At 38.7% G+C, this 25942-nt stretch overlaps 1 protein-coding gene across 1 annotated transcript in view; it reads right to left on the bottom strand.

Moving 5' to 3' along the window:
* Window positions 1–1454: 1454 nt before the first annotated feature.
* The window catches only part of INPP5F (inositol polyphosphate-5-phosphatase F), a 90692-nt gene continuing 66204 nt past the window's right edge, over window positions 1455–25942 (bottom strand). Inside the window, exons 10-20 of the mRNA XM_052660922.1 lie at window positions 23072–23196; window positions 21692–21769; window positions 20669–20789; window positions 19309–19437; window positions 14832–14949; window positions 12849–13047; window positions 6749–6820; window positions 5674–5747; window positions 5093–5221; window positions 4441–4528; window positions 1455–2787 (exon numbers count right to left, since the gene is read on the bottom strand). Coding sequence (XP_052516882.1) covers window positions 1632–2787; window positions 4441–4528; window positions 5093–5221; window positions 5674–5747; window positions 6749–6820; window positions 12849–13047; window positions 14832–14949; window positions 19309–19437; window positions 20669–20789; window positions 21692–21769; window positions 23072–23196 — 2289 coding nt within the window. The 3' untranslated portion in view covers window positions 1455–1631. The remainder of the gene's footprint in view (window positions 2788–4440; window positions 4529–5092; window positions 5222–5673; window positions 5748–6748; window positions 6821–12848; window positions 13048–14831; window positions 14950–19308; window positions 19438–20668; window positions 20790–21691; window positions 21770–23071; window positions 23197–25942) is intronic.

The raw sequence follows: 25942 nt of genomic DNA, 5'->3' as shown, positions 1-25942 counted from the left end.
GATCTTCTGTGTGGAAAATCATTACCAGAGATAAACTTCAGTATGAGATGATACAGCATGGTGTCCCTCCTCTGAGGGCCCACTCAGGTAAGAGATTGGTACTCTGGGCTTCAGAAGTCCTTTTCTCCATGGGAACAATATGTTGATCTAATGCAATAGTAACCCGATTTGAAATACTGGGAAAATGAATAGGCATCTGTATTACCCTCACTGGATTTAAACATCACCTCTTTCATTTTAGTTTTCAAAAATCTCTGTGGAATTAATTTCCTTGGAGCTTAAAATACATTTTTATCACCTGACCTTATTTTCTCTCATGTTGTAGGACACTTAATAGTTTCAAAAAAAGATGGTAAGGAGTACATGTTCAGTTTTGATGTTTAGTTTTTAAAATCATAACACTTTAAGAATGAAGTATTTGGAAAGGCTGGGACCAAGAGTTTCAGTTATAGCTAACTTACTAAGCTCTGCTTCTGAATTCGTCAGTCTGACTTAAATCAAATCCTTATCTTCAATGTTATTCAAGTAATTCTCATACACATTGTCACTTTAAATTATGACATTTTATTTTAAATAGTCACATCTGACACTTCAAAAAAAGATACCACTAATAAATAACAAAAGTGGAAATACTTATCAAAGTTACAGCAGACATAATGTTTAGCTGAGAATCACTTCAACAGAGTAAGGCTCTAAAGATACCAGACAAACCAATACTTGTTTGGAATAAGATGTGCAACTTTCTTACTGTATGGGCTTACAGACAAGGCCCTGGTTCCATGTGGTCGACGTTACAGTCGTGCTTCAGGCTAAAATTTTCAGCAGTTTTGAGAGCCTATACAAGATACTGTGGACTGCACCTTGCAAAGTTACAACTTGAAAACTTCTTTCAAGCTTTACTAGTATCCAATGTGTATATTTTTAACATTTCTGAAGAGAGAACAAAATTAATAGGTGCTGGTAATCACATTTGATATCTCAGGTTTCATGGCAGACAGGTCTTAATGCTCTTAGACTTTGGGGTGTAAAAGGTAGGTATATTTTAAATTTATTTAAGTAGAATGTGGGGAAAATTAGAATCAAATGGGCATACATTCCTTGATTCCAGTGCCATTAGCCCTAACTCTGTAGGGAATGGTTAAGCCATCAAAAATTAAACCAATAGTTTTTACATTAAAATGTTTCTCCACACTAGTCACTAAACTAAGAATTTAACTTGTAGAGGTTAACACACAGAAATGAGCTGACAGAACAGTAACAATTATGAACAATGCTACTCATCGAAAGATCCATGTCCATCCACTCTTTGAGTCTACTTCATACATTCTACTACCCACCCACCCCACTCCAAAAGTTTTCATATTATTATGTCCCAAAGTAATCTATTCCTGAATTACTTGTGAAGAGACAAACTGCTCTGTAGTGTATAAGCTACTTAGGTACTATTCTAGGATGATGCACTTCCATTGTCCTAGCTCTCAGATTTGGAAATCTGCTCAGGTTCAGTCTTTTAAAACCTTTCCAAATTAACGTAATTAGAATTTGTGATCCCTAGATCTGTGTCACACACTCTGTGACACCTTTTTTTGAGGGACTTAAATAAAAGCCACAGGATTCTATGTGACTAAAAACTAAATCTGAATTATTCGTGTCTGGCATTGTGTAAACATATTTTTAAGTTCATTTTGCTGGACTTCATTAACTACTTCAGGATCTGCAGGGCTCTTCTGAACCTTTGCCACTGCAAAGTTTATCCCCTGGGTTAACCCAGCCTGGGTAATGTTAGCAACCTGGACCATAGAACTTCGAATCTTTGCAAAAGGAGAGACTGCTCTGCTGCTACAGCTCTCTGAAGGAGAAGGAGTTACATGAAGCCCTCTCTCAAGTTCAAGCGTGCCAGATTCAGAGCCGGGGGTCTTTTGAGATACAACTGAATGCACTGGTTCAACTGACAAAAACTGTGGGCCTGCTTCAGGAAAAGACACGTCTAATTGACAAGGTCGAGAAGGTAGCTGTTCCGTCGATTCAAACTGAGTTTCTTCACTAGAAACTTGATTGGTCATTTGATTTCCTTCCTCACTAGCCTGCTGAGAAACAGGGCTGGTTTCTGATGGCTGGGTCATTTTGTTTTGTGCATCTTGAACAAATCTGTGGCAGTAAATATCCACAGGCTTAGCAAAGCCAGTCAATGTGTTTATGTTGTCAGCAGAAGGACTTTTCTTCAAAGACGATTCGTGGCCTTTTCCAAGCCCACTGTCATGAGCAATAGTAACCTCTGAAGGAACGTGAATGCTGATATCAGTGCTGCTAACAGACTGGGATCGACTGCCTAACCGAGGTGCTGAAGCAATAATACCACAACTAGGAAGAACATAGTCTATTGGCCCTACATTCTCTAAAGAGTTAGTTAGCTGCCTGTCTTCATCAGACTTGGAATTTGTAAGAAATTCATCAGAGTGATACGAGTCATTATCTGAAGAGATTTCCCCTTCTGACTCTGCCTGGGCTTTATTTTCCATCACACTTGTGTTTTCCATGGTTTCAAGACTACTATCTGATTTCCAAAGGTTTACTTTTAAGTTCGGTTTTAGGAAGTTAACTTTCATTTCAGGTTTTGTGAAGTTTCCTAGCTTTCGTAGATTGCCAATGTTTACATTGGATTTGGTCTGTTTCACTTTTTGATTTAGAGATGAAAATTTGCTCATTAAAAATTTTTTTCCCTGGGCCAGAGAGCCTTGGTTTTGAGATCTGATGCCAATGATGTCTTCATGAGGTTTACTGCTCTTCCTACAGATTAGAAAAGAAAAAAGTTAATTTCCCATGGAATCCAATATGACAGTTCCAATTATTAATGTAAGTGAAAACTCAAGTTGACCTCAATTCCTTAAAAGTAGTATACTGCTTAATGACAAATCTACATAACTCCTTTGACTTGATGCTAGAGCATTAATGTCCAATACAAACATGTGGGCTAAATACAATTTTATATACAAAAATTTGTCATTTCAACACATAATTAGTATTAAGAGATGATTGATCAGATATCTTCATCTTTCTCAAACTTAAGTCTTTGAAACAACCAATGAACAAGTATTTTATACATAACAGGGCAGCAGAGGCCTTTGTTAAGTGACACTGATGAGTCACCTGCAGGCATTGAGAGGGAAGAGGTGCCACGCTATGTGACTTTAACCCCAGGTCCAGCAAGCAGGCCACAGACATCTCCTGAGTGAGCGGTTTTCTCTCTCAAGCCGCCCACATCGGGTATTGAAGAACCACCCCGGAGGAACACTACCTCCACAGTATCTTTATCCCACCTCCTGAAGCCCTTCACTGTAATTAGATGAGTTATGTTCTCTTGGACCAGACCTTTTGTCTTTACAACTCATCATCACTTGTGATGGCACGCTTCCTTCAACTGTTCTCCCTGGCATTCAGAGAGGAGAGGAGGCAGGAGGGGAGGCAGGGAAGCCTAATGGAAGCCTTAACCTCTGGTTTTGCATTATTCTGAGAATCTGTTTCCCCAAAAACCTCACCCCCAAATTCGAACTATTCACATTTCAAAACAGCCATATGTGGTGACTCACTACAATCTGGGGGAGCACAGATCCACTACATCCACGATCTAAACCACCAGCAAAGGAGACACTGACTATAAATGGATATTTACAGCATTTTAACTAAAGCTGGTCTATACACATTGCACTTTGGTTGAATTCAGGCAGAGAAGAGGGGAAGGAGCTCCATTTCCTTATGCTTCCTGTGGGTTATCTGAATTTATTTGAGAAGACTTCGGACGTTTAACATAAATAATTTGTGTTTTCTCCTTAGCCAGCCCTCCGGGTTGCTAAAAATGAGAAAAAAGGCAGTCCTATTTACCGCACATCTCAGTACACGTGTTCAACACTTGGTCATACAGGATCACTGGTCATGAGAATATTTCATAAAAATTATGTTAAAAGAGTTATTGAATACAGTACTGCTTTTTTTAAAAGCTACTGAAATAATTATTTCTAACAGAAGACTGAAAATTTTTATCTAGATGACCAGATGGTCCTCTTTTCTAGTGGAATTTGGACTTTAAAACCTGCTTATTAGATGGAAAAACCACAAATTTAAAATATAAAATAATTTGTTTATAGGCTTTCTTTTCCCAAATTAACCTAGTGTTTAAAATATACTGGCTGGTTATTTTCTCTAAAACGTTATTTAAATTTGAATGCTCCCTCTCAGGAGTTTTAAAACATATCATCACTTGTGGCCATAATTTAAACAAAATTATTACTTTTTGATCCATGATGATATGATCCTTCCCCCTCTAAATTAATCAACACAGTATTATAATGTGAATTCTCTTCTTTTTGCAGATACTTTAAAAGAAGTAAAACTTTAATTTTCTCTGTAGAATAAAGACACTTCTGTGCAAAGCGGTATACTTACCTCTCAAGCTTTTTCTCTATTATAGGTACATCTAATCCCATGGCTTGCTTGGTGATCTGCAGCATCTCCGCAATGCACTGAAGGGTATCTGAAACCCAAATGTAATTGCTTGCCACTTTATCAAAAACATTTAAAAACTAGCAGTTCTAACTCAGAACTCAAAATGGGATTTTTAATCTTATAATAAAAGCTTGTTATAATTTACAAAAACATACTACTTCACTCCCCTAATTCAAAATGTTCTAAAATGTTAACAGAAAACTAAATGAACAACAAAAGAACCAAATCAATTGGAATTAAAAGTTTATTCGGAAACTCTAATCTGTCCAAACACTGTGCCAGATGCTGAGACAACAGGCACAAACAAGACAGGCGTTGTTCCTATTACCCATGAGACACATATGTAGTACGAAAAGCCATCACACTCAAATGCCCAAGCACACTGAGAATTCCCATAATATATTTCCTTGCCCAAACTATCTAATCAATTTGTGTCCCTGCACTGCTGGGAACAAAGTTGCTATTTCAAGATCTCAAATCACAAAGGTATTTTTCCTGATCACTCACTTGTATAATGGTATGTGCGGTCCCGAGCTGCACTTGGGCTTATAAAAGCAGATAAGCTGTAACTGAATACTTTCACCTCTCTTACCTTTCCCATCCTCTTCCGGGTTGCGCATTACAGCTCTCAGTGTGTGGAAATAGCCACTTGCTTCTTTATATCTGTAGTGCAGTCGCATGCAGGAGAACTTAGGCTTACCAAAAAGAGTGGGTTCAGGACCTAACGACCCAAATGAATATATGTTAATCTTTCACATAACATTATCTTTCTTCTGTATCTTCAAAATACTGAGATTTTGATATTATCCAAAATACTTCAAAATATTGATGATTGATTCATCAATCATTTAGCACTTTTTTTCATCTGAATAAGCACACACGCTTATGATGACTTGGTCTAATAAGACTATAAATAAAAATTCTTCCGTCTCAAATATTTAAACTTTCTAGACCCCAGGCTCAATCTTCACAGGACAAGTAATGAAAGAAACAATTAATGACTATATCCACCACTCATCTCTAAAATATAGAAGGGAATCTTAAGAAATGGACTACTTAGACTACTCCTTTCTGATTCCAGTAAGATGTTATACCAGTTGCTTAAATAACAACCCACTCTTGGAAGAAACAGTATTTGCTTTCTAGGACCTGGTTAGTATCTTAAAAATTTACCTATTTCTATTTTTTCCAGGTCTTCAAGACTTAGTCGTTGATACTGGTTTACTTTGTCAACTTCATCATCATAACTAGACAAAGGGAAAGGGAGTAAGAAGAGGATTAAAATCAAAAGCATATTTGGCTGGTCAGCTGAGGCATAATAGCAAGAACCATTATGCAGGGAAAGTCTTCCACAACACAATACATTCTGGGGTAAAGAGTTAAATATTTTAAAAATTAGATGAAATTTTATATATATATATATAGTTCAATAGCTAAATGAAAATTAGTTTATAGATCTTACACTAAAGGAAATTAAAGGAAAGTTAAATTCAGTTTTACAAAAGCTCTTACAAAAACGAAACCAACAAGCCTAAAACTTAACCTAAAAGGAAAGCAAAACACATACTGAAGCTACGTATTCCTGATTTGGCAGATAAATCTGATATCCAAAATAAAAAATGATCAATGCCAATAGGCACCTTTTGGCCAAGGACTGAAAAATGACAGTTCATACCAGACCAAAAAGAAAGTGACTGTGTATTTTAAAAAAATAATTCTGGTTAACGCTATGAGGAAGTTCTTGCATTTATGCTAGTAGCATTGTTAACTGGCTGTCATTTCTAAGGCATAAAAAGTCGTAATTCATCATATCCTTATAATCAGAGAAGTGCATGTGTACACATACACAATTATCTGCACACAGCTGTCTCATTCCTCATAGCAAAAAAGATACAAGTATGTTAATGCCTAACAATGGGGAAACATTTAACTATGGTATCGTAATAAAAAATCATGGTATATGGTCAATTACAATAAAAATATGTAGAATACATCATAACATGAGATCTACAGGAGATACTATCAAATACTCGAACACTATTATAAAAATACAGATTACAAATGACACTAAAATCACATCTTCAAATTGATAAAAGAGTGATGTAACAATTATGTAAGATAAAGGGGTTCAGTGAAAGTTCTTGAAATATATAGCAAAACTAGATTCTTAACTTTTGTGTTACAGAATCTAAAAAGGATATTTACTCACATTAAAAGAGTAAAAGCTTTAAATCAATAAGCAACTTACTAGGCCACGTAGTATGCAGAGTTAGAAAGCAGTAACAGCACATCCACATCTCTGTGAGTAGCATCAATGAGGCTAAACAAACATGACACAAGGAATTAAATATTTTCATTTTCATCTACATTTTTTCTATAGCAGATCCCCTTATGATAAAAGATTGGTGGGGGCTAGGGTGGGGAGAAAAAATCAAGTAATCAATCAGTCCTACTTCTGAAGTTAAATGTACACAGTCTATCCATTTGGAGATTAAAAGAAACAAAACCAAACCAGGAACACAGGAAGGTGGGGTAGGTGGAGGAGAGGACTGGAGCTGAGGAGCAGCCAAGGAGAAGGGAGGGTTCAGGGAAAATAGGATAATAGCACATGGGGAGGAGAGGGAACTGCATGATGGTGGAGGGGGGTAAGGATTGTAAAGAAAATAGCAGGCTGAGAAAAGAAATTACCTAGATCATCTCACATTACCTAATCTTCAAGTTACACTGCACGTTTACCGTATGTTTATACTCATGCAGAATGTATCCTTTGAAAGACTTACGTAAATATAACATTTATGTGTAAAAATGGAACCAAGCCCAAACTATTTTGCTTTTTTTAACTACAGATTAATTTACACAGCTTTTAGAGAATAAGTAAACATTTCCTTATTCTAAGTCCACTTTGCTGTATTTTATCTCCACTCTAAAGTCAAATATCAGTGTAAGGGTTAGAAACCGAGTACTGATGAACCATTAAACCAAATACTTTTTTTAAAAAGGTCAACTTATGAAATCCAAAAATACTCAACAGGTAGCATGGGCAGAATCTGAACTCAACCTTTTAATCAAATATTCATCTACTATTAAAACAGCTTTCCAATCAAAAGATGAAAATTAATCTGCACACATATTGGTTCTCAAAATTCCACTGATGGAGTAGATATTTCTATCTTAGAATAGAAAAACCTTAGAATTTCACAGCTATTGGCAAAAACTGACCAAATGCTACTGAAAACAATAGGGGGAAAAATGACTAGTAGATGGAATTTAAGTAAAGTCACGTACATAATCTGCCTAAGAATGAGGTCATTGTTTAACAGGTACTGCAGAGAAAATTTCACCAAGATCTTAAATTGCAGTATTTTACATCAGGGGCATCTTGTTGCACCATAACTGGAACAATTTTAATCTAAAATAACAAACTGACCTCAATTTTCACCAAAAACATGCCCCCAAATACAACTAATTAGATTGAAGAAGTCAGAACCCAATTAATACACAGATTGATCCAAAATACGAGCAATAACTAACCAACCAACCAACTGGAAAGAGAAAACCATCTATTCTACAATCTTGGCAGCCTCACCGAGATAACGTAGACGAACACCGTAACATACAATTTAGTTTTGCGCATTGGAGCTTACCTGCGCTCTTACAACTGTCGCTTGAGCCAAGCCATAAAAATTACGTCACGACACGTAGTTTAATATGAAAAAAATTTCTACACCTACTAAGTAGTGCTACTTTATCATAGCTTCTATTTTGACACGAATATTTACATTGGTCAAACACGATCTCAAGTCAAAAGTATTACGTCTAGAAAGAAAAAGCACTTGGCACGTCACAGGCAATGGAGAAAGAAGTCAGCCCTCCCCCCACCCGCAGTTTTACTTAAGTATAAGCTGCAGTGAATACTTAATTTCCCTCCCCACCACCCTCTGCCCCACTTAAACAGAAATAAACAAAACCTAACCCCCATTTAAAAAAAAAAAACACACAGACGAAAGAAAACCCCTTTTGGTGCACCCCCGCCCTCGGCTGCAGCTCGGAGGGAAGGGCTGCGCTACTCGTTTTTCTCTTCCCGCCAGTCAGGCATGCCCTCCTTCCACACGATGAACACAAACACCGCCAGCACCACATGCAGCCCCACCACCGCGACAATGGTGGCGTAAAAGCCACTGTCATCGGGGGACATTAACAGGAGGCTTTGGAAGAGCAGCAATTTGCAGGAAAAATACAACCCCACAGGAACTTTAACCATCAGTCCTGCAAAAAGGAGAAAAATCTTGAAAGTGGTCGCCAGGCTGCCGCCTTCGGGCTTGGGCTCGGCCGCGTTGCCGGCGGCATTGCCTGTGGCATTCGCCTGCCGCTGAGCGGTTGGAGGAGGCCGGTGGGAGCGCGGCATCTGGTCGGTCAGTCAGTCCGTCAGTCCGTCCGTCAAGTAGTCGAAGCTCAGTCAGAGCCACCTGTGCCAGACCTCACGCCTGCAGCCACTGCGGCAACTGCAGCGCTGCCGCGCCAAGTCCCGCCCCCAAACACGGCGCACTTCCGCCGCCCACGCTCGCCGCGGTGCGCGCCCAGTGCGCAGGCGCAGCCCGTCCAGCACCGCCTACGTCCAGAGGAGGGTGCTGAGGTAGGCTCAGGCCCCGGCCGGGGTCCAGGGAGAGTGCATGCAAAAACACCTTGGTGAAGAGCCGTCCCTCCTGCCCAGAGAGCCACTGGCGGGGGCCTGCGGCACGGTGACTAAGCGCCTCCCTGCACTGCCGCGCGCCTCGTGAGTCCACTAGTACGAGTACCAGTAGTCAGCTGCTCTCGGTGTAAGAAAAAGCGAGAACGAGTTGGACCAAATAAAGAGTGGGCAGATGCTGAAGGGCACCTGGACGATCCCCCGATTTCCTGTCACATTAAATATTCCTCCTTCAGCCACAAGTGCACCACCTGACGCTTTTGGGCTGTCACTCGAGTCAGCTCTCCCTGCGGCAGCAGTGGCCGCGGGACAACCAGGAGGTCTGATCTGTGTACGCCAGCGGCTGTCTGCGGGGAATTAACTGAGCTGTGCTCGGGGGTTTAACATAAAAAGGCCCGAGGGTGGGCTCCAGGTGGCTGGACAGTTCCAACTGGAGCCCTAGGAGATAAAGGAAAAGGGAAGGGCAGCCATTCTTGCTGCCTGCGCAGGACCAAGCATTTGTAAACGGCTTGCCGTAACTGTTTTTCTGCCATATGTTTAAAATTAAACAGGACCATAACTGCAGTGAAGTCAGTGAGGCGCTGGTTTCTGGCACAAAATTTATGGGGGTGCCAAAAAAAAACCTGACATCAACGAAAGTTTTTAATGCAGTATTTTTAAAAAATCAAAATTAATGCAAACATACGATGATAAACAAAACATCCGACATTTCAGATAAAGATAGGATCCGACTCTGCAACCTGTCCAACCCTGTCTCGCTTGCCCCACTAATCCCAGCTCCGTTCCTATAAAGTTTTATTGACAAAAACATGTGGCCCAACTCAACAGCAACAAAACAACCCAGTTTTTAAATGAGCAAAGGATTTGAATAGACATTTTTCTGAGGAAGACATACAAATATCCAACAAACCCAAGAAAAAATCTTCAACATCATTTGTCATGAGGGAAATGCAAATCAAAACCGCAATGTGACAGTACTTCACATCCACTAGGATGACTACAATAAAAAAAAAAAAACATGGGGGAAAAAAGGAAAAAAAAAAATGTGTGGGTGAGGACATGGAAAAACTGGAACCCTTCCACATTACTCGTGGAAATGTAAACTGGTGCAGCCACCAAAGAAAATAGTTTGGTGGTGTCTTAAAAGTTAAGCATAGTAGCCTGGCAATCTCCTCTCCTAGGTATATATCCTGAAGAAAAACAGGTGTTCAAACAAAAACTTGTTTATAAGTATTCACAACATCACTGTTTGCAACAGAAGAGCCAGAAGGTGGAAACATAAATGCCCAAAAGAAGAGTAAAAAAAGAAAACATGGTCTATCCATACAATGAAATACTATTCAGCCATGAAAAGGAATGAAGTTCTGCTACATGGTACAACACCCATGAACCATGAAACATTATATTAAGTGAAGAAGCCAGTCACAAAGGCCACATATTAATGATTATGTTTATATGAAGTGTCCAGAATTCACATATCCAGAGAGAGAAAAGTAGATTAGTGGTTGCTTAGGGGATGAGGGTGGGGATGGAGTACAAGGATTCTCTTTGTGGTGATAAAAATGTTTTAAAACTGACCAAAATGATGGTCTTACAATACTGAGCATATTCTAAAGACCACCCAATTATATACTTAAAATGGATGAAATGTATGCTATATGAATTACATCTCAATAAAGGTATTTTGGGGCTTTCTGGGTGGCAGCAGTGGTAAAGAACCCCCTGCCACTGCAGGAGACATAAGAGACATGAGTTCGATCCCTGGGTCAGGAAGATCCCCTGGAGGAGGGCATGGCAAGCCACCCTAGTATTCTTGCCTGGAGAATCCCATGGACAGAAGAGCCTGGCAAGCTACAGTCCCACGGGGTCGCAGAGTCAGACATGACTGAAGCAACTTCACACACACACACGTTTTTAAAAAGTATACATGCAGCTGGAGGCAGACAGGTGCAAACTGCTGCACCCCCAAGCCTGAGGGACTGAGGCCACCACACGCTGTCCAGGATCTGAGCCTGCAAAGCCACTCCCAGAGATACTCTTGCTGTCCTCAACCAAGGGCCACCTGTTCTGGGTCTACATCTCTGTCTCATTAGACAGACTATATATACAAAGGCTCTCTAGCAACCTCAGATAGCCCAAGGGCAGGTTTCCAAACATCTCCCTTCAACAGAAAAGGAAAACTATCCACCATCTAGAAAATCTTTAAGTCTTGCAAATGATATAAGTAGCAAACTTAAAGAAATTTTAGCAGTAATAGAAAGGATGATAACCACAAAGTATCTCTCATAAGAAGGACAGTTCTTAAAGAACTGTCTAATCATGATGGCAATATAGGGACTTCCCTGGTGGTCTAGTGGTTACAAATCCACTCTGCACTATGGAGAATATGGGTTCGATCCCTGGTCAGGCAACTAAGCCCTCACTCTACAACTAGGGAGTCCACGTGCTACAACAAAAGCTCCCATGTGACATGAAGAACCCATGCGTGGCAACTAAAGCCCAAGGCAGCCTAATAAACATCCGACAACAACAACAAAAAAGATGGAGACATATAGTTAACTTTGGAAATTCAAATGGGCAGAAAACCTCATCTCTTTAAGAGTCCAAAAATTGCATCCATATATACAGTGAAAGTGAAAGTGAAGTCGCTCAGTCATGTCTGACTCTTTGCGACCCATGGACTGTAGCCCACCAAACTCCTCCGTCCATGGAATTCACCAGGCAAGAATACTGGAGTGGGTTGCCATTTCCTTCTCCAGGGGATCTTCCCGACCCAGGGATTGAACCCAGGTCTCTCACATTTCAGGCAGATGCTTTAACCTCTGAGCCACAGTACTGACTATCAAAGCGAAATAATCCATGAACTTGAAGGCATGGAAGGACTCCTTATGAACCTACGGTCAGTATCATTTTTTATTCATTGTCATATCTGTAAATACTCCCTTGCATTCTATTGTTCTTGCAAGCTTGTTTTATGCCCCTTTTATTAAAAAACATACAAAATGTAAAAAAAGATAAAATCTAAATAGACTCTTTTACTCTCAAAGCTTGGTTTATAATTTTCTGAAGTATTTCTGATTCATAATATTGAAAATTATAATTTTAGATTTTAGCCTGAAAGCAAGCAATCTGGTGGATAAATTTGGATCCTGCCATTCAGCTGATATTTTAAAGAACCACTTGAAAGTGGATGGTTTTTGTTTTAAAAAGAATGTAGAGTATTAGTTGGCCTATTTATTTTATGAAAGACCAGGACCACTTAACAACCCATCAAAGTAACGAGCATCATTAAACCTCCTGGTGCACGCGGTTCTGTGCATTAACACAATAAACCTAGCTTCTGGGGCATGAGCTGGGGCTGGGGGCAGGGGAGGACCCATGAAACAAGCTTTGTATTGTAGTTTCACAATTTGGCTTTTTAAAAAATCAGATATGACATTATCCTATTTTACCTCATTACTGAGTTTTTTCGTGCGCCTTTAATTTTACAGCTGAAGTTGAGTGCCTTGTCAGCTTGCCTTAGTACCAGCCATGTATTTGAGAACTGCCATGCACTTTGCATCCATGCCCACAGCCTTATGGACAACTGCTAGCAATAATTAGCACAGCTTAACATCCAAAATTTAAGCACATTAGTCACTAGGACACAACTCCAACTTACCTGGGGTCACAGTCAATAAGGGCCCAGCCACCATGGAACTTCTCATTATCAGGCAGCAGTAACTTCATGTAACTCTGTAAGAGCTGGCTAATTAGTTCCTGGTGGCTTCTCTGATTTTCCTTATGCAAAGCTTCATGCTCTTTTTCCTTGGTAAATATGGAATAAAGATCTTCTGTCACTGGGATGCCTTGCATCAAATCTAGAGTAGAAAGTATTGATATCTATCATCTTCTTAGTTTACTAATACATTTTTCAAAAGCGAAAGTGAATACAAGACCTAAAACAATAAGATTCTCATTTTAAAAAACAGGCATAAATCTTTGTGACCTTGGACTAGGCATAGGGTTTTTTTTTCATATGAAACTAAAGTCACAAGCAACAAAAAGACAAACTGGACACCATCAAAATTAGAAACTTTTGTGTTTCAAAGGAAAATGCCATGAAAGTTAAAAGGCAACCCACAGAGTAGAAGTGAATATTTAAAAAATCATCTATAAGGGAACTGTATCCAAGAATATATAAAGAATTCCTGAAAGTGAAAGTTAGTTGCAGTCATGTCTGACTCTTTGCAATCCCAGGGACTGTAGCTCGTCAGGCTCCTCTGTCTATGGGATTCTCCAGGCAAGAAAACTGTACTGGGTTGCCATTTCCTTCTCCAGAGGATCTTCCCGACCCAGGGATCGAACCCAGGTCTCTTGCATTGCAGGCAGATTCTTTACCAACTGAGCTACTAGGAAAGCCTTACAACTCAATAATAAAAGAATTATTACTAATTATTATCAATGATAAAAGAATTCCTACAACTCAATAATAAAAAGACAAATAAGCCAATTTTAAATTGAGCAAAGGAACTGAATAGACAAGTTAACGTCTTCCTGGTGTAGGATGCAGCTCAAGCCTTAGTAACAAAATCATTGTAATCCCACTCCTTACACGCGTTTGGGACAGTAAGACTTCTGGGAGAGAATTGCCAACCACTGGCCTTTTATGGAGAAGCAGTGAGCCCAGACTGCTACTAGCCCGTCTCTCTCAAACTTGGAAGAGATTGAGCTTCAGGGTTACGATGAAGCTGATATTTTTCATGGTCAAAATGAGAAAGGAACAGAATCTGGGTCCTCAGTGACCTAACTGAATTGCTAGAAAAAAAATGTATCAATTTCTCCTTTAAAAAACTGCTAAAATCCAATTTTCCTATCAGTACATACCATATCTGTGGCAAATGAACCAAACTTAATTACATCAGACTTCTCAAATTCCTAAATTGCCTATGTGTAGGCCCTACTATTTCATATATAATAAATAATTAGGTTAAAAAAATAGGATTTTAAAAATATTCCTAGAGACCATATGTCAAGCTATTATGTTTGGTTCTAATCCAGAATACTCTACATTTACTTTAATCCTAAAAGGTAATACTTTCATGGAAATTAAAGTCACATTAAAAAAAAATATGCTGTGGCATGAATTCCACTGGGCAATTCACCCTCCATTTTTTCTCTTAAATAATGATAAGAATTGGTTAGGATAGTCTGATATCCTAACACCCTGTTAAATCATGCTTATAAGGAAGGATAGTGTATTTGTCCACAGCAAGAACACATGATAAACATCAGACAAAGAAAGAAAATCATTTTGTTTTATCTCTCAGGCTTGAGTAATAGGAAAACAGAATATTGAGTTTTTACTTGATGAGGTTTTAGGGCACCATATTCCATAATCCAGGAGCCTCAACCTTGCCTTCTGTTACATGAATAACAAACTGACAAATATGTAAGGAAATGAGCAGTTTCTTTTGCCACTCCAGCCTAAAAAATCTGTCCAGATTCTAATCTTGTAAAAATTTGATTTATTGGGTAAGATGTTCAATGGAGAAACACAAGTGTATTATAAAACATATGGATTACGTTAATGAAGTTGGTTACTGTAAAATGTTAGTCACAGAAAGTATAACAAATTTTAAAGAAAGACAGTTGTGTTCCTTACCTATAACAGCTTGCCTGTAAGCATCCTTAAATCGATTCAGGTAATACCTATTTGCTGAGTTAACACCATCTTTCATAACTCCTGCTAACTTCCTTTCTCCTGTCCTTGTAAAGTCACCCTGTCAAGAAAAAAGTCACTTTGACAATTTATGCAAACACAAAAATATTCCTGAAGTCAATGTGTGTTTTTGATACTGCAATTCTACAGGCTTTTACAATTTCCAAATAATGTAATTAAAATATCTACTAGTATTTGACTCAGATCCAAGCATGTCAAATAACTAAACATGCTATTGGTGTTATCCACCTTCACAGTTAGATGGTGCTTTAAGGTAAAGCCATTCTTGGCAGTCTGTAGAATATCTAGAACTTATAGGTCAAAACTTATATATAACAAAACAAAAAGATTTTCAAGCCTTCAACTGGTATGATATTCAAAACACACAAATATCTGATGTGGAAAATGTGGACAGTTCCCTAGAGCGTATTACAACCATATTTAACCTGTGTATGTGGTTGTGTGTATATACAGACAGAGCAAAGGTTTCCATACCTTGCTGCACATTACAATCCCTGTAGAATGATCCAATGAAGATTTAATTGTTTTGTTTCTCTTGGTTTTCACAACAAAGATGTCAGAGCAAGTCCCTAGAGAGGTAGGGAAAGCACAGTCTCTTTTTTCCCCCATCCCAACCCCACTATTTCCATTCAAGGCAATCTTAGAAATAGGCCCTGTCCTAAAATTGACAATTTAGGAAGAACATGTTGCCAATTAGTTAGGTCATTCACAGAAAATATTAATTTAGCAACAGGAATCTATTATGGAAAAGAGAGACATGAATGTTGCATCCAAAGAATTTTAATATCAAAGGAAAAAAGTATTCCTCTTTGTCCAGCTTTGTATAATTAAAAAGTACCCCTGCATAAGTTTAAGGTGTACAATATGATATTTTTTGTGTGTATATAGTATTGTTAATCTTAGTCACCATGCTGTACTTTAGATCCCCAGAACTTATAAGTGAAAGTTTGTACTCTGACCAGTCTCTCCCCATTTACCCCATCCTCTGGTAACCACCAGTCGCAGTGTTTCTGTGAGTCTGACTTTTTAAAATTCCACACACAAGTGAGATCATGCATTCTGTTTGTTTATTTTGGCTGTGCTGCGTCTTCGCCGCTGCGCGCAGGCTTTCTTTAGTTTCTGTGCACAGGCTTCTCTTGTAGAGCATGGGATCTAGGGGCCAGTGTCAGTAGTTGATGCACTCGGGCTTAGATGCTTCATGGCCTGTGGGATTTTCCCGGACCAAGAATTGAACCCATGTCCCCTGCACTGACTGGCAGGCAGATTCTCAACCACTGGACCACCAGGGAAGTTCAGAGATCCTGCATTACTGACTTGTCTTTCTGTTTGTCTGATTTCACTTTTTCACTTAACATAATACCCTCAAGATTCATCCATGTTGCTAAAAATGTCAGGATTTCCTTCTTTTAAATAAATAAACTATTTACTTATTTATTTTTGGCTGCACTAGGTCTACACTGCTGTGTGCAGGCTTCCCGTTGCAGTGGCTTCTCTTGTTGTGGAGCATGGGCTCTAGGCACCTGGGCTTCAGTAGATGCGATTCACAGGCTCTACCGAGTGGGCTCTGGAGTTGTGGCAAACGGGCTTGGTTCTTCTTTGGCATGTGGGATCTTCTTGGACCAGGATCAAACTTGTATGCTTTGCACTGGCAAGCAGATTCCCTACCACTGGACCACCAGAGAAATCCCAGGACTTTCTTCCTTTTATGGCTGAATATTCCATTATATATATATATATATAAAATTTTGTATGGCTGCTTCCCTTGTCAACATATTCTTTAGCCATTCATTCAGCATCAGATGCTTAGGTTCTTCCCGGATCTTGACTACTGTGAATAGTGCTACAATGAACACAAGAGTACAGGTATTTCTTCCAGATATTGATGTCATTTTCTCTGGATATATATTTATAAAATAGGGTTGCTGGATCGTATGGTAGTTCCGTTTTTAATGTTTTGAGGAATTTCCTTACCATTTCCCATAATGGCTATGCCAATTCACATTCCCATCGACAATGTACAGGGGTGAGCTTTTCTGCCCACCTTGTTATCTCTTGCCTTTTAGATAACAGCCATCCCAACAGGTGACAGCTCATTGTGGTTTTGATTTGCATTTCCCTGAGGATTACTGACATTGAGCACCTTTTTATGTACCTGCTGGCCATTTGTACATCTTCTTTGGAAAAATGTTCAAATCCTTTGCCCATTTTAAAATCAGTTTTGTTTTGTTTTGTTTTTGCTATTGAGTGGCATTACTTCTTTACATATTTTGGATATTAACCCTTTCTCAGACATATGGTTTGCAAATATTTTCTCCCATTCCATGAGTTGTCTTTTCATTCTGTTGATTACTTATTTTGCTATGCAAAACATTTTTTGTTTGATGTTGTCCCACTTGTTTATTTTTACTTTCCTTCTTGTGCTTTTGGTGTCAGTCAAAAAAATTATTGCTAAAACCAATGTCATGAAATGTTTCCCTATGTTTTCTTGAAGGAGTAAAGTTTCAGGTCTTATATTTAAGTCTTTAACCTATCTCAATTCAATTTTCATGAATGGTGTCCAGTTTAATTATTTTGCATGTAAATATTTTAGTTTCACAACACCATTTAGTGAAGAGACTATCATTTCCCTATTGACTATTCTTGACTCCCTTGTCAAATTATTAGTTGACTGTACACATGTGGGTTTATTTCTGGGCTCTTAGTTCTATTCCATTGGTCTTTGTGCCTGTTTTTATGCCAGTACCATACTGTGTTGATTACTACAACTTTGCAATATAGTTTGAAATCAGAAGTAGGATGCATCCAGTTTTGTTCTTTCTCAAGATTGCTTTGACTGTTAGGGGTCTCTTGTGTTTCCAAATGAATTTTAGGACTGTTTTTTCTATTCTAGTAGAAAATGCCAATGGAATTTTGATAGAGATTACACTGAATCTGAAGATGGCTTTGGGTAGTATTTTAATACTAATTTTTCTAAGCCATAAACCTGTGCTATCTTCCACTTATTTGTTCTTTCAGTTTCTTTTATCAATGTCTTAGTTTATAGTGTACAGATTTCTTACCTTCCTGTTTAAATTTATTCCTTAGTATTTTACTATTTTTGATGCTATTATAAATGGGATTGTTTTATTTCTTTTTTAGATAATCCCTATTAGTATATGCTGCTGCTGCTGCTAAGTCACTTCAGTTGTGTCCGACTCTGTGCGACCCCATAGACGGCAGCCCACCAGGCTCCCCCGTCCCTGGGATTCTCCAGGCAAGAACACTGGAGTGGGTTGCTATTTCCTCCTCCAATGCATGAAAGTGAAAAGTGAAAGTGAAGTCGCTCAGTCGTGTCCGACTAGTAGCGACCCCATGGACTGCAGCCTACCAGGCTCCTCTGTCCGTAGGATTTTCCAGGCAAGAGTACTGGAAAATTATATTAGTATATTTTTCTATATTAGTATATAGAAATAACCAATTTTCATAGGTTGATATTGTGTCCTGCACCCTCACTGAATTAATTTATTAGTTCTAACAGTTTTCTGGTGGAGTCTTTAGGATTTTATTCAGGATTTGTTATGACAAATATTCTGGGGTAAACTATTTACCTTGAAGAAAAATAACTATAAACCTAATTTAAACTAATTCAACCACTTCCTATTGCCAAGAGAGGGAGTATCTAGTAACCAGTGACTGTATTTTACATTTACATTAAATTCTGTGAAGATCAGCTTGGTAGGATCCTCAAAAGACTTTATGTAAAACAATCACAGAAAGATAATAAAACATTTCTTCACCATTTACTGTGTGTCAGGGAACGATCTAAGATCTAACGTATTAGCTCATATAATCCCACACCACTTTTTTTGAAGTGGGCCTAGAATTATTTCTGTTTTATAAATGAAGAGACAGACACAGAGAATTTAAGTGACTTGCCCACAGTCACAGAGCTAGTAAGAGGCAGGGCTGGGATTCAAATTTAGAGGAGGCAAATTATACTAGGGATCCAAATCCCACCAACTGACACATTTTATTTTGTCTGTATAAAGTTTTAAAAACCAACTATTACATATAAAATTCTAGATTTCCAAACTCCCTTGAAAACTGAGAGCTCTAGCAACCCTGGGCCTCTAGCCCCATTAGAAGTAGCAGAACAGCACCTTCCTGAGTGAGTCATCATATGCTCTTTCTCAGGTACACATTGCCCATCTCTTCTTTTAAGCTAATGAGTGGCCAGTTCAAGTCACACAACTTGGCACCTGCAGGAATTTGGAAGTGTGACCCCTGCCTTACCCAAACATTCCAGAGTCAACTACGTAGACCTACCACCCACATGCTTTTCTCTCAAAAGCCAAGTTGGTTTTAAACCACACTCTGTGTCCCACAGAATGACCCACAGATGCTGGCTACAGATACTTACCTTCAGAGCAGCTGTCCCAGCATACTGTCTGCTAATGGAGTCACCATTGTTGGCCCACATTATCTGATAAATCCGATTGCATTTCACTGGTAATGGCTGCTCCGGGGGCATCACACCTAATTTTTTCAGCTAAAATGAATGCATTGGTAGATTAACTGCAGATAAGCCAGGAAATCATAGTATAAAACATATACTGCAGAGAAAAGGAAGCATACGCATGTACAATTTAGGACTCTTCATGAAATGTTTTCAGACTTTTTCAAAGTAAAGTACCACTTGAGAGACAGCTTTATGAACTGCTATATCTGAATAAATAGAATAAAACATTCATACCATCCTGGTGTTATTTTTAATGTATAGACTCATACTATTGTATCTTTCTTTAAAATGTGGCTACGAAGTACAGCTAACTATCAAAAAATCATTTGGATACAACAAAAACATTAATAGTAGCAGAGCAGTAAGTGCTCAGTGAAGATTAAGTCTGGCGCCATATGCTAAGAGCTTCCTAAAATAAACGATCTCATTTATTCCTCATAAGAAGTCTATGCGATCAGTACTCTTCAGTACCCTCATTTTATGGATGAAATGAAAGAAGTTTGGAGAGGCTGAGTTCTTTGCATGGGGTCAACACCTAGTATGTGGTAGGGCCAGGGCTTCATCACCAAAGCCTAGCTGCTTCAGTGCAACAGTAGAAGACTTCCTCTAAGGACAGTCACAAGGTTCTATCAGGAAAACAAAACCAACCACCATGAGAGGAATATCAACCTTGGGAATTCATCACCCAGGTGTTGGAAGGATGAGAGATCTAAAACCAGACACAGAGGTGAGAGATGTAATAACTACAGGAAACAGATGCCACCAGGAGGGTTGAGGCACAAAGGGAAGAGGCTGGTTCTGTGATGCCAAGGACTCACAGCCCCAAAGAGGGTGCCGATGATGGGAATATAAGACAGGTGAACAAACGTGTCCCTCTTCCCTCCTTCAGCCTCATAGTCTTCCTTGAAAGCCCCTACTGGCAGAGCCTGACATGGAAGCAGGTGGTCGAGCAGAAAGGTGGTGTGCAGACCCCATGCCCCAAGAACAGGCGGGAGGGTGTGTAGCTGAGAGAAAAAAGTAAATGACTACACAGTGCCACCCACTACATTATTAAATTTTGGGCCTCACGTTTTTAAAATGAGTACTTAAGAAAACACCACCTGATTCAACTTATTTCTAGCAAAGGTTGTACTTCCCAGGTTTTAAAGCAACAAGGATGGTTGCATGCTGTAAATGTTCTATGGCAGGAAGATTTTAGCTACTTGTTTACAAGTGAAAAAATTGGAAATGAATATTTACAATCCAGTGGACTCCAAATTACCTGTTGTTCCATGACCACTCGTGCAATGGCAGCTTGGACCACGTTGGTGCGATCCAGGCAGTCCATGCAATTAACTCGAAAAATCCCTTCTTGTTTACATATTATTCCAGCTTGATCAACCCTTTTCAAAAACAGTATGGAATTACTTTACAATAGGAAAAACTTAAAAGTTCTCAAAACCCACAATTCTTTACAGTATAACAATAACAACAGCAACACTGGTTATCTGTTTGCTTGGAATATCATGTGGCAGGCATTACTGAGACCTTTGTAGACATTATTGTTAATTTATACAATAATCTGACTAGGAAGATATTACCCTCATTTTGAAATGAAAAAACTGAGACGCAGAATGACTATCCTGAGTCACACAATTACTAGGCAGAGCTGACACAACCCCAGCTATTCTTATCTACACATTTAAAACCAGAAGGCACTTTAAAACAACATCCTGTTCCCTGCTTTTTGACTTCAAGCAGGAATGCATCTAAATGAGCTTGTACAGACTAATTCACTCTACCACCCAGGGTGGAATCATGAAGCTTGCCTCACTCATCTAATTCCTCTGGCCACCTGTGGCCTTAAAATCTAATCAAATGTTCTCTTCTGTTCTTTAAGCCAATTTCTCCTTCCTACTTCTCCCTCCTATAGTCTGAGAATCATCTTTCTTCTCCAGCAATTTTTAAATGTCTCAAAACTGAGACCAAATACCTCTAAGCCTTCCTTCCCATGTTAGGGACCAAGAAGAAATGTAGAGGACAAAGGATTAGAAGGAATTAAAGAACAGTAATAGAGCACTTTGCTCCACTTTGTCAGTCACCTGACACCTTCTTCCTGTTCAAAGCTAACAATGCCTAACGACTAATACTTTTGAAAAGGAGAATAGGAATCTGGAAGTGAAACAAGAAAAACAAAAAGTCTTTCCCAGCCTGCTATTAGTTTAACGCTTACTGGTACTAGACAAAAAACATATGATTTGACAGACCAAGAGTTTGTCAAACTGATTTCTTATGAAATACCTACCAACACCACTTCATGTCAAGAATAATGTCATGAATGGCATCTGTTAGTGTTTGGACATTCTCAAACTTCATTCCTCGGCTAAAATATATGCCAAAAGAAAGAAAAACATCTTTAAGAATATTTTTTAAGCTTAAGATATGATATCTAAGATAGCTTGGAAAAATTAAAATTATTACTGCAAATATGAGATTAATACTACTTTAAATTATATGGGAAATTATATAAATATTTACAAGTAATCTGCATTATGAAAGAAAATATGCTTAAGAATACACTGAAACAGATCACAGCCGCTGGAAGCTTCTTTCCCCACCAATGTTTTCAATACTTAGGTAAATAAACCAACACTAGAGCCAGGCTTATGACAAAAGAAATCTGCTTTCAGAATACACACAAGTTAAAATTACCATCAAAATGATCGTTGTTTTCCAGATAACTAGTGAACTTATCCCAAGGGAGAGCATTATTGCTAACGGAGTATGAAGACGAGCCAGCAGGATGAGTTTTAAGTAAGGGAATGCTATTATTCCTGCCAGGCTCAAACTCAAGCAGAAAGAAAAAGCTCCATTAATTAAGTGAAGGATAAAAGGAGAAAAAGGAACTCTAAGTCTTGAAGTCATTTTGGAACAAAAAGACTGAATATTTCAAGAAGAATTAACTTAAATTTTTAGGCAAAATAAAACCAATATGAAAATGGAACTAAGAAATGATCATCTTCTCCTTTCTAACAATGAGAACAAGATTTTCTTCCCAATAAAAAAGAGATGAAAAACTAAGGTCTCTGTGGCAGCTGCTGCTACTAAGTCACTTAAGTCATGTCCGACTCTGTGCGACCCCATAGACGGCAGCCTACCAGGCTCCTCTGTCCCTGGGATTCTCCAGGCAACAACACTGGAGTGGGTTGCCATTTCCTTCTCCAATGCATGAGAGTGAAAAGTGAAAGTGAAGTTGCTCAGTCATGTCCAACTCCTCTCAACCCCATGGACTGCAGCCCACCAGGCTCCTCCATCCATGGGATTTTCCAGGCAAGAGTACTGGAGTGGGGTGCCATTGCCTTCTCTGTGGCAGCAACTACTACAAATACTGGACCTGATCAAAACTCATCTCACGAAGCCATCTTTTTTTTTCTCTTTCTTAAATTATGAAAGTATGATAATACATTTACAGGAGACTTGGAAAATACAGAACAAAGTTATACTATACATTACAATTCTTTTAAGTAGAGAAATTAAGATTTTTATTTGGAGTTTCAATATCAAACTCTCAAAAATTAATAGAATGAATAGACAGAAAAGTAGAAGGATATAGTTGACCTGAAAAGCACTAGGAACCAATTCAACATAATTAAGATTTATACAATTTTTCAGGAAGCCATCTTACCAGTGCTCATGGAAATCAAATGAAACATAGGTGAGGTGTGAGTTGTTAAAGAGCAACACTTGTTTCAGGTAAGCATCACCAATTATTTTCTCTCTTCCTGCCTGGTCTACCAAATTAATAATAACCTGTGAGAGTGGGGAAAAAGAAAAAGTTCAGTTAATCAGATCTGAGACTCATGATTTTCACTGAATTTATTTAGAGTTATGTTTTAGAAATATTTTATACCCAGACTTAGAAGTTAATCCACTCAAGCATCAGTTTTTTCCCTTATAAAATTAGATTTTCATTGGTTACACTTAGGTTTATGAGAATTTACATCAATGGCAAGAATAGTTTTACACATTATACATGTGCAATAACCTATTAGAATACAAATCGAAAACAAGTTCCTTTATGATAGATATTTTAAATCTCTAGAATAATTTTTAAAGAAATATACAAGACCTACATGTTAGACACTATGAAACGTTGCTGAAACACAGAAAACCTGAGTAAATGGAGAGAGACACCATGGTGCTGGATGGCAAGATTCAACACTGTAAAGATGTCAGGGCTCCCCAGGTTAATCTACACACTCAACAATTCCAGTCAAAATTTGAACAGGATCTTTGTACAGACTTCACAAGTTAATTCTAAAGTTTTTCTGGGAAAGTGAATAATATGGGAAAATTTTTGAAAACCAATAAAGGACTTGTCCCACTGAAGAGCAAAACATAGGTTAAATCTAGTGATTAAAACTATGGTATGAGTGCAGAAAAATGAACGACTCAACAGAACAAGACAGATGGCCAAGACAGACCTATGAACACTGAGGAATCTAAGCTACGATGATATCATTCTCAGAGAATATGGACTATACTATACACAGACTATACTGTAGATACTATATATTACTATACTGTAATACACTATAGTTCAGTCGCTCAGTCGTGTCCGGCTCTTTGCGACCCCATGAATGACAGCATGCCAGGCCTCCCTGTCCATCACCAACTCCCAGAGTTCACTCAAACTCATGTCCATCAAGTCGGTGATGCCATCCAGCCATCCCATCTTCTGTCGTCCCCTTCTCCTCCTGCCCCCAATCCCTCCCAGCATTAGAGTTTTTTCCAATGAGTCAACTCTTCGCATGAGGTGGCCAAAGTACTGGAGTTTCAGCTTTAGCATCATTCCTTCCAAAGAAATCCCAGGGCTTATCTCCTTCAGAATGGACTGGTTGGATCTCCTTCCAGGCCAAGGGACTCTCAAGAGTCTTCTCCAACACCACAGTTCAAAAGCATCAATTCTTCAGCGCTCAGCTTTCTTCACAGCCCAACTTTCACATCCATACAAGACTATTGGAAAAACCATAGCCTTGACTAGACAGACCTTTGTTGGCAAAGTAATGTCTCTGCTTTTGAATATGCTATCTAGGTTGGTCATAACTTTCCTTCCAAGAAATAAGCGTCTTTTAATTTCATGGCTACAATCACCATCTGCAGTGATTTTGGAGCCCCCCAAAATAAAGTCTGACACTGTTTCCATAGTGGCATACTATAAATGATATTGGGATAACTGTCTGTTTACATGGCAGGGACTTAAGTTAGCCCCTTCACTATATATAAAAGAAATTCTAGATGCATTAATGATCTAGGTATTTTTCTTCAAGTTATAAAAAGGCAAGAATAATGTTGGCATGATTTTTCCCATGCCAACATGGGAAAGTCACTGGACTTTCCAAGCATAATAAAAACCAGAGAGCATAAAGAAAAAGATGGACAGATGTGACAACATGAACATTTAAAACCTCTGTGTACAAATGACAGTATAAGCAAACATTAAGAAAAATAGAGGACTACCTAGGGGAATACACCTGCAATACAAAAACCATTAAAATAGAGTGCTATAAATTCAGTAAGAAAAATACAGGTAAAGGATTCAGAAGACATTCAGAAGAGAAAATAGACAAATAGCCAATATACATGAGATTTGCAACTTTGTTAATAACAATACGTAAATTTTAAAACAGAAAACCAGTTTTAATCTACACACAGGCAAAAACTGAATGCTAAATATGGACAGCATGGTGAATATGTGGAGAAATGGGTACCGGCTCTCGCTGCTAAGAGAATAAACTGGAATGATCTTTTTGGAAGCAACTGAGTAGTGGGTATCAACCTAAAGTTAATCTAATGTGTGATCCCTTGGACTGCAAGGAGTTCAAACCAGTCAATCATAAAGGAAATCAGTCCTGAACATTCATTGGAAGGACTGATGCTGAAGCTGAAGCTCCAATACTCTGGCTGCCTGATACAAAGAACTGACTCACTGAAAAATACCCTGATGCTGGGAAAGATTGAAGACAGGAGAAGGGGACAACAGAGGATGAGATGGTTGGATGGCATTACCAACTTGATGTACATGAGTTTGAGCAAGCTCCGGGAGTTGGTGATGGACAGGGACGCCTGGCGTGCTGCAGTCTATGAGGTCGCAAAGAGGTGGACACAACTGAGCAACTGAACTGAATGTGTGATCCAGCCATATCACTTCTAGAAATTCAGTCTATAAAGCACATACATATTTCAAAACGTGTAAAAGATTTTCTCTGGGGAATTTTAGAATAGCAAGCAGAAACTATATCCTAAAGGTCCACCAGTGGAGAACTCGTTGAATAACAGCCATCAGCTACTATGTGAAAATAGTTGCAGAACAGTGTATATGGTATAGCTTATAGCCTTCTTTTGACTTAAATTTCGAATGCATATATATGCACGTGTCAAGATGTTTCTTTGCTGCAAATAACAAATCCCTGACTCAAATCTCAGGACAGAAGTCTGTTCTGAACCTCAGAAGTCTGGAGGCTGCATGGTTCTGGAACTGCTTTATTCAGTAGTT

The sequence above is a fragment of the Budorcas taxicolor genome, chromosome 23, assembly GCF_023091745.1.
Source record: "Budorcas taxicolor isolate Tak-1 chromosome 23, Takin1.1, whole genome shotgun sequence".
NCBI lineage: Eukaryota > Metazoa > Chordata > Mammalia > Artiodactyla > Bovidae > Budorcas > Budorcas taxicolor.
Note: the sequence above shows the minus strand (reverse complement) of the source record. Positions and strands in the feature narration are given on the sequence as shown.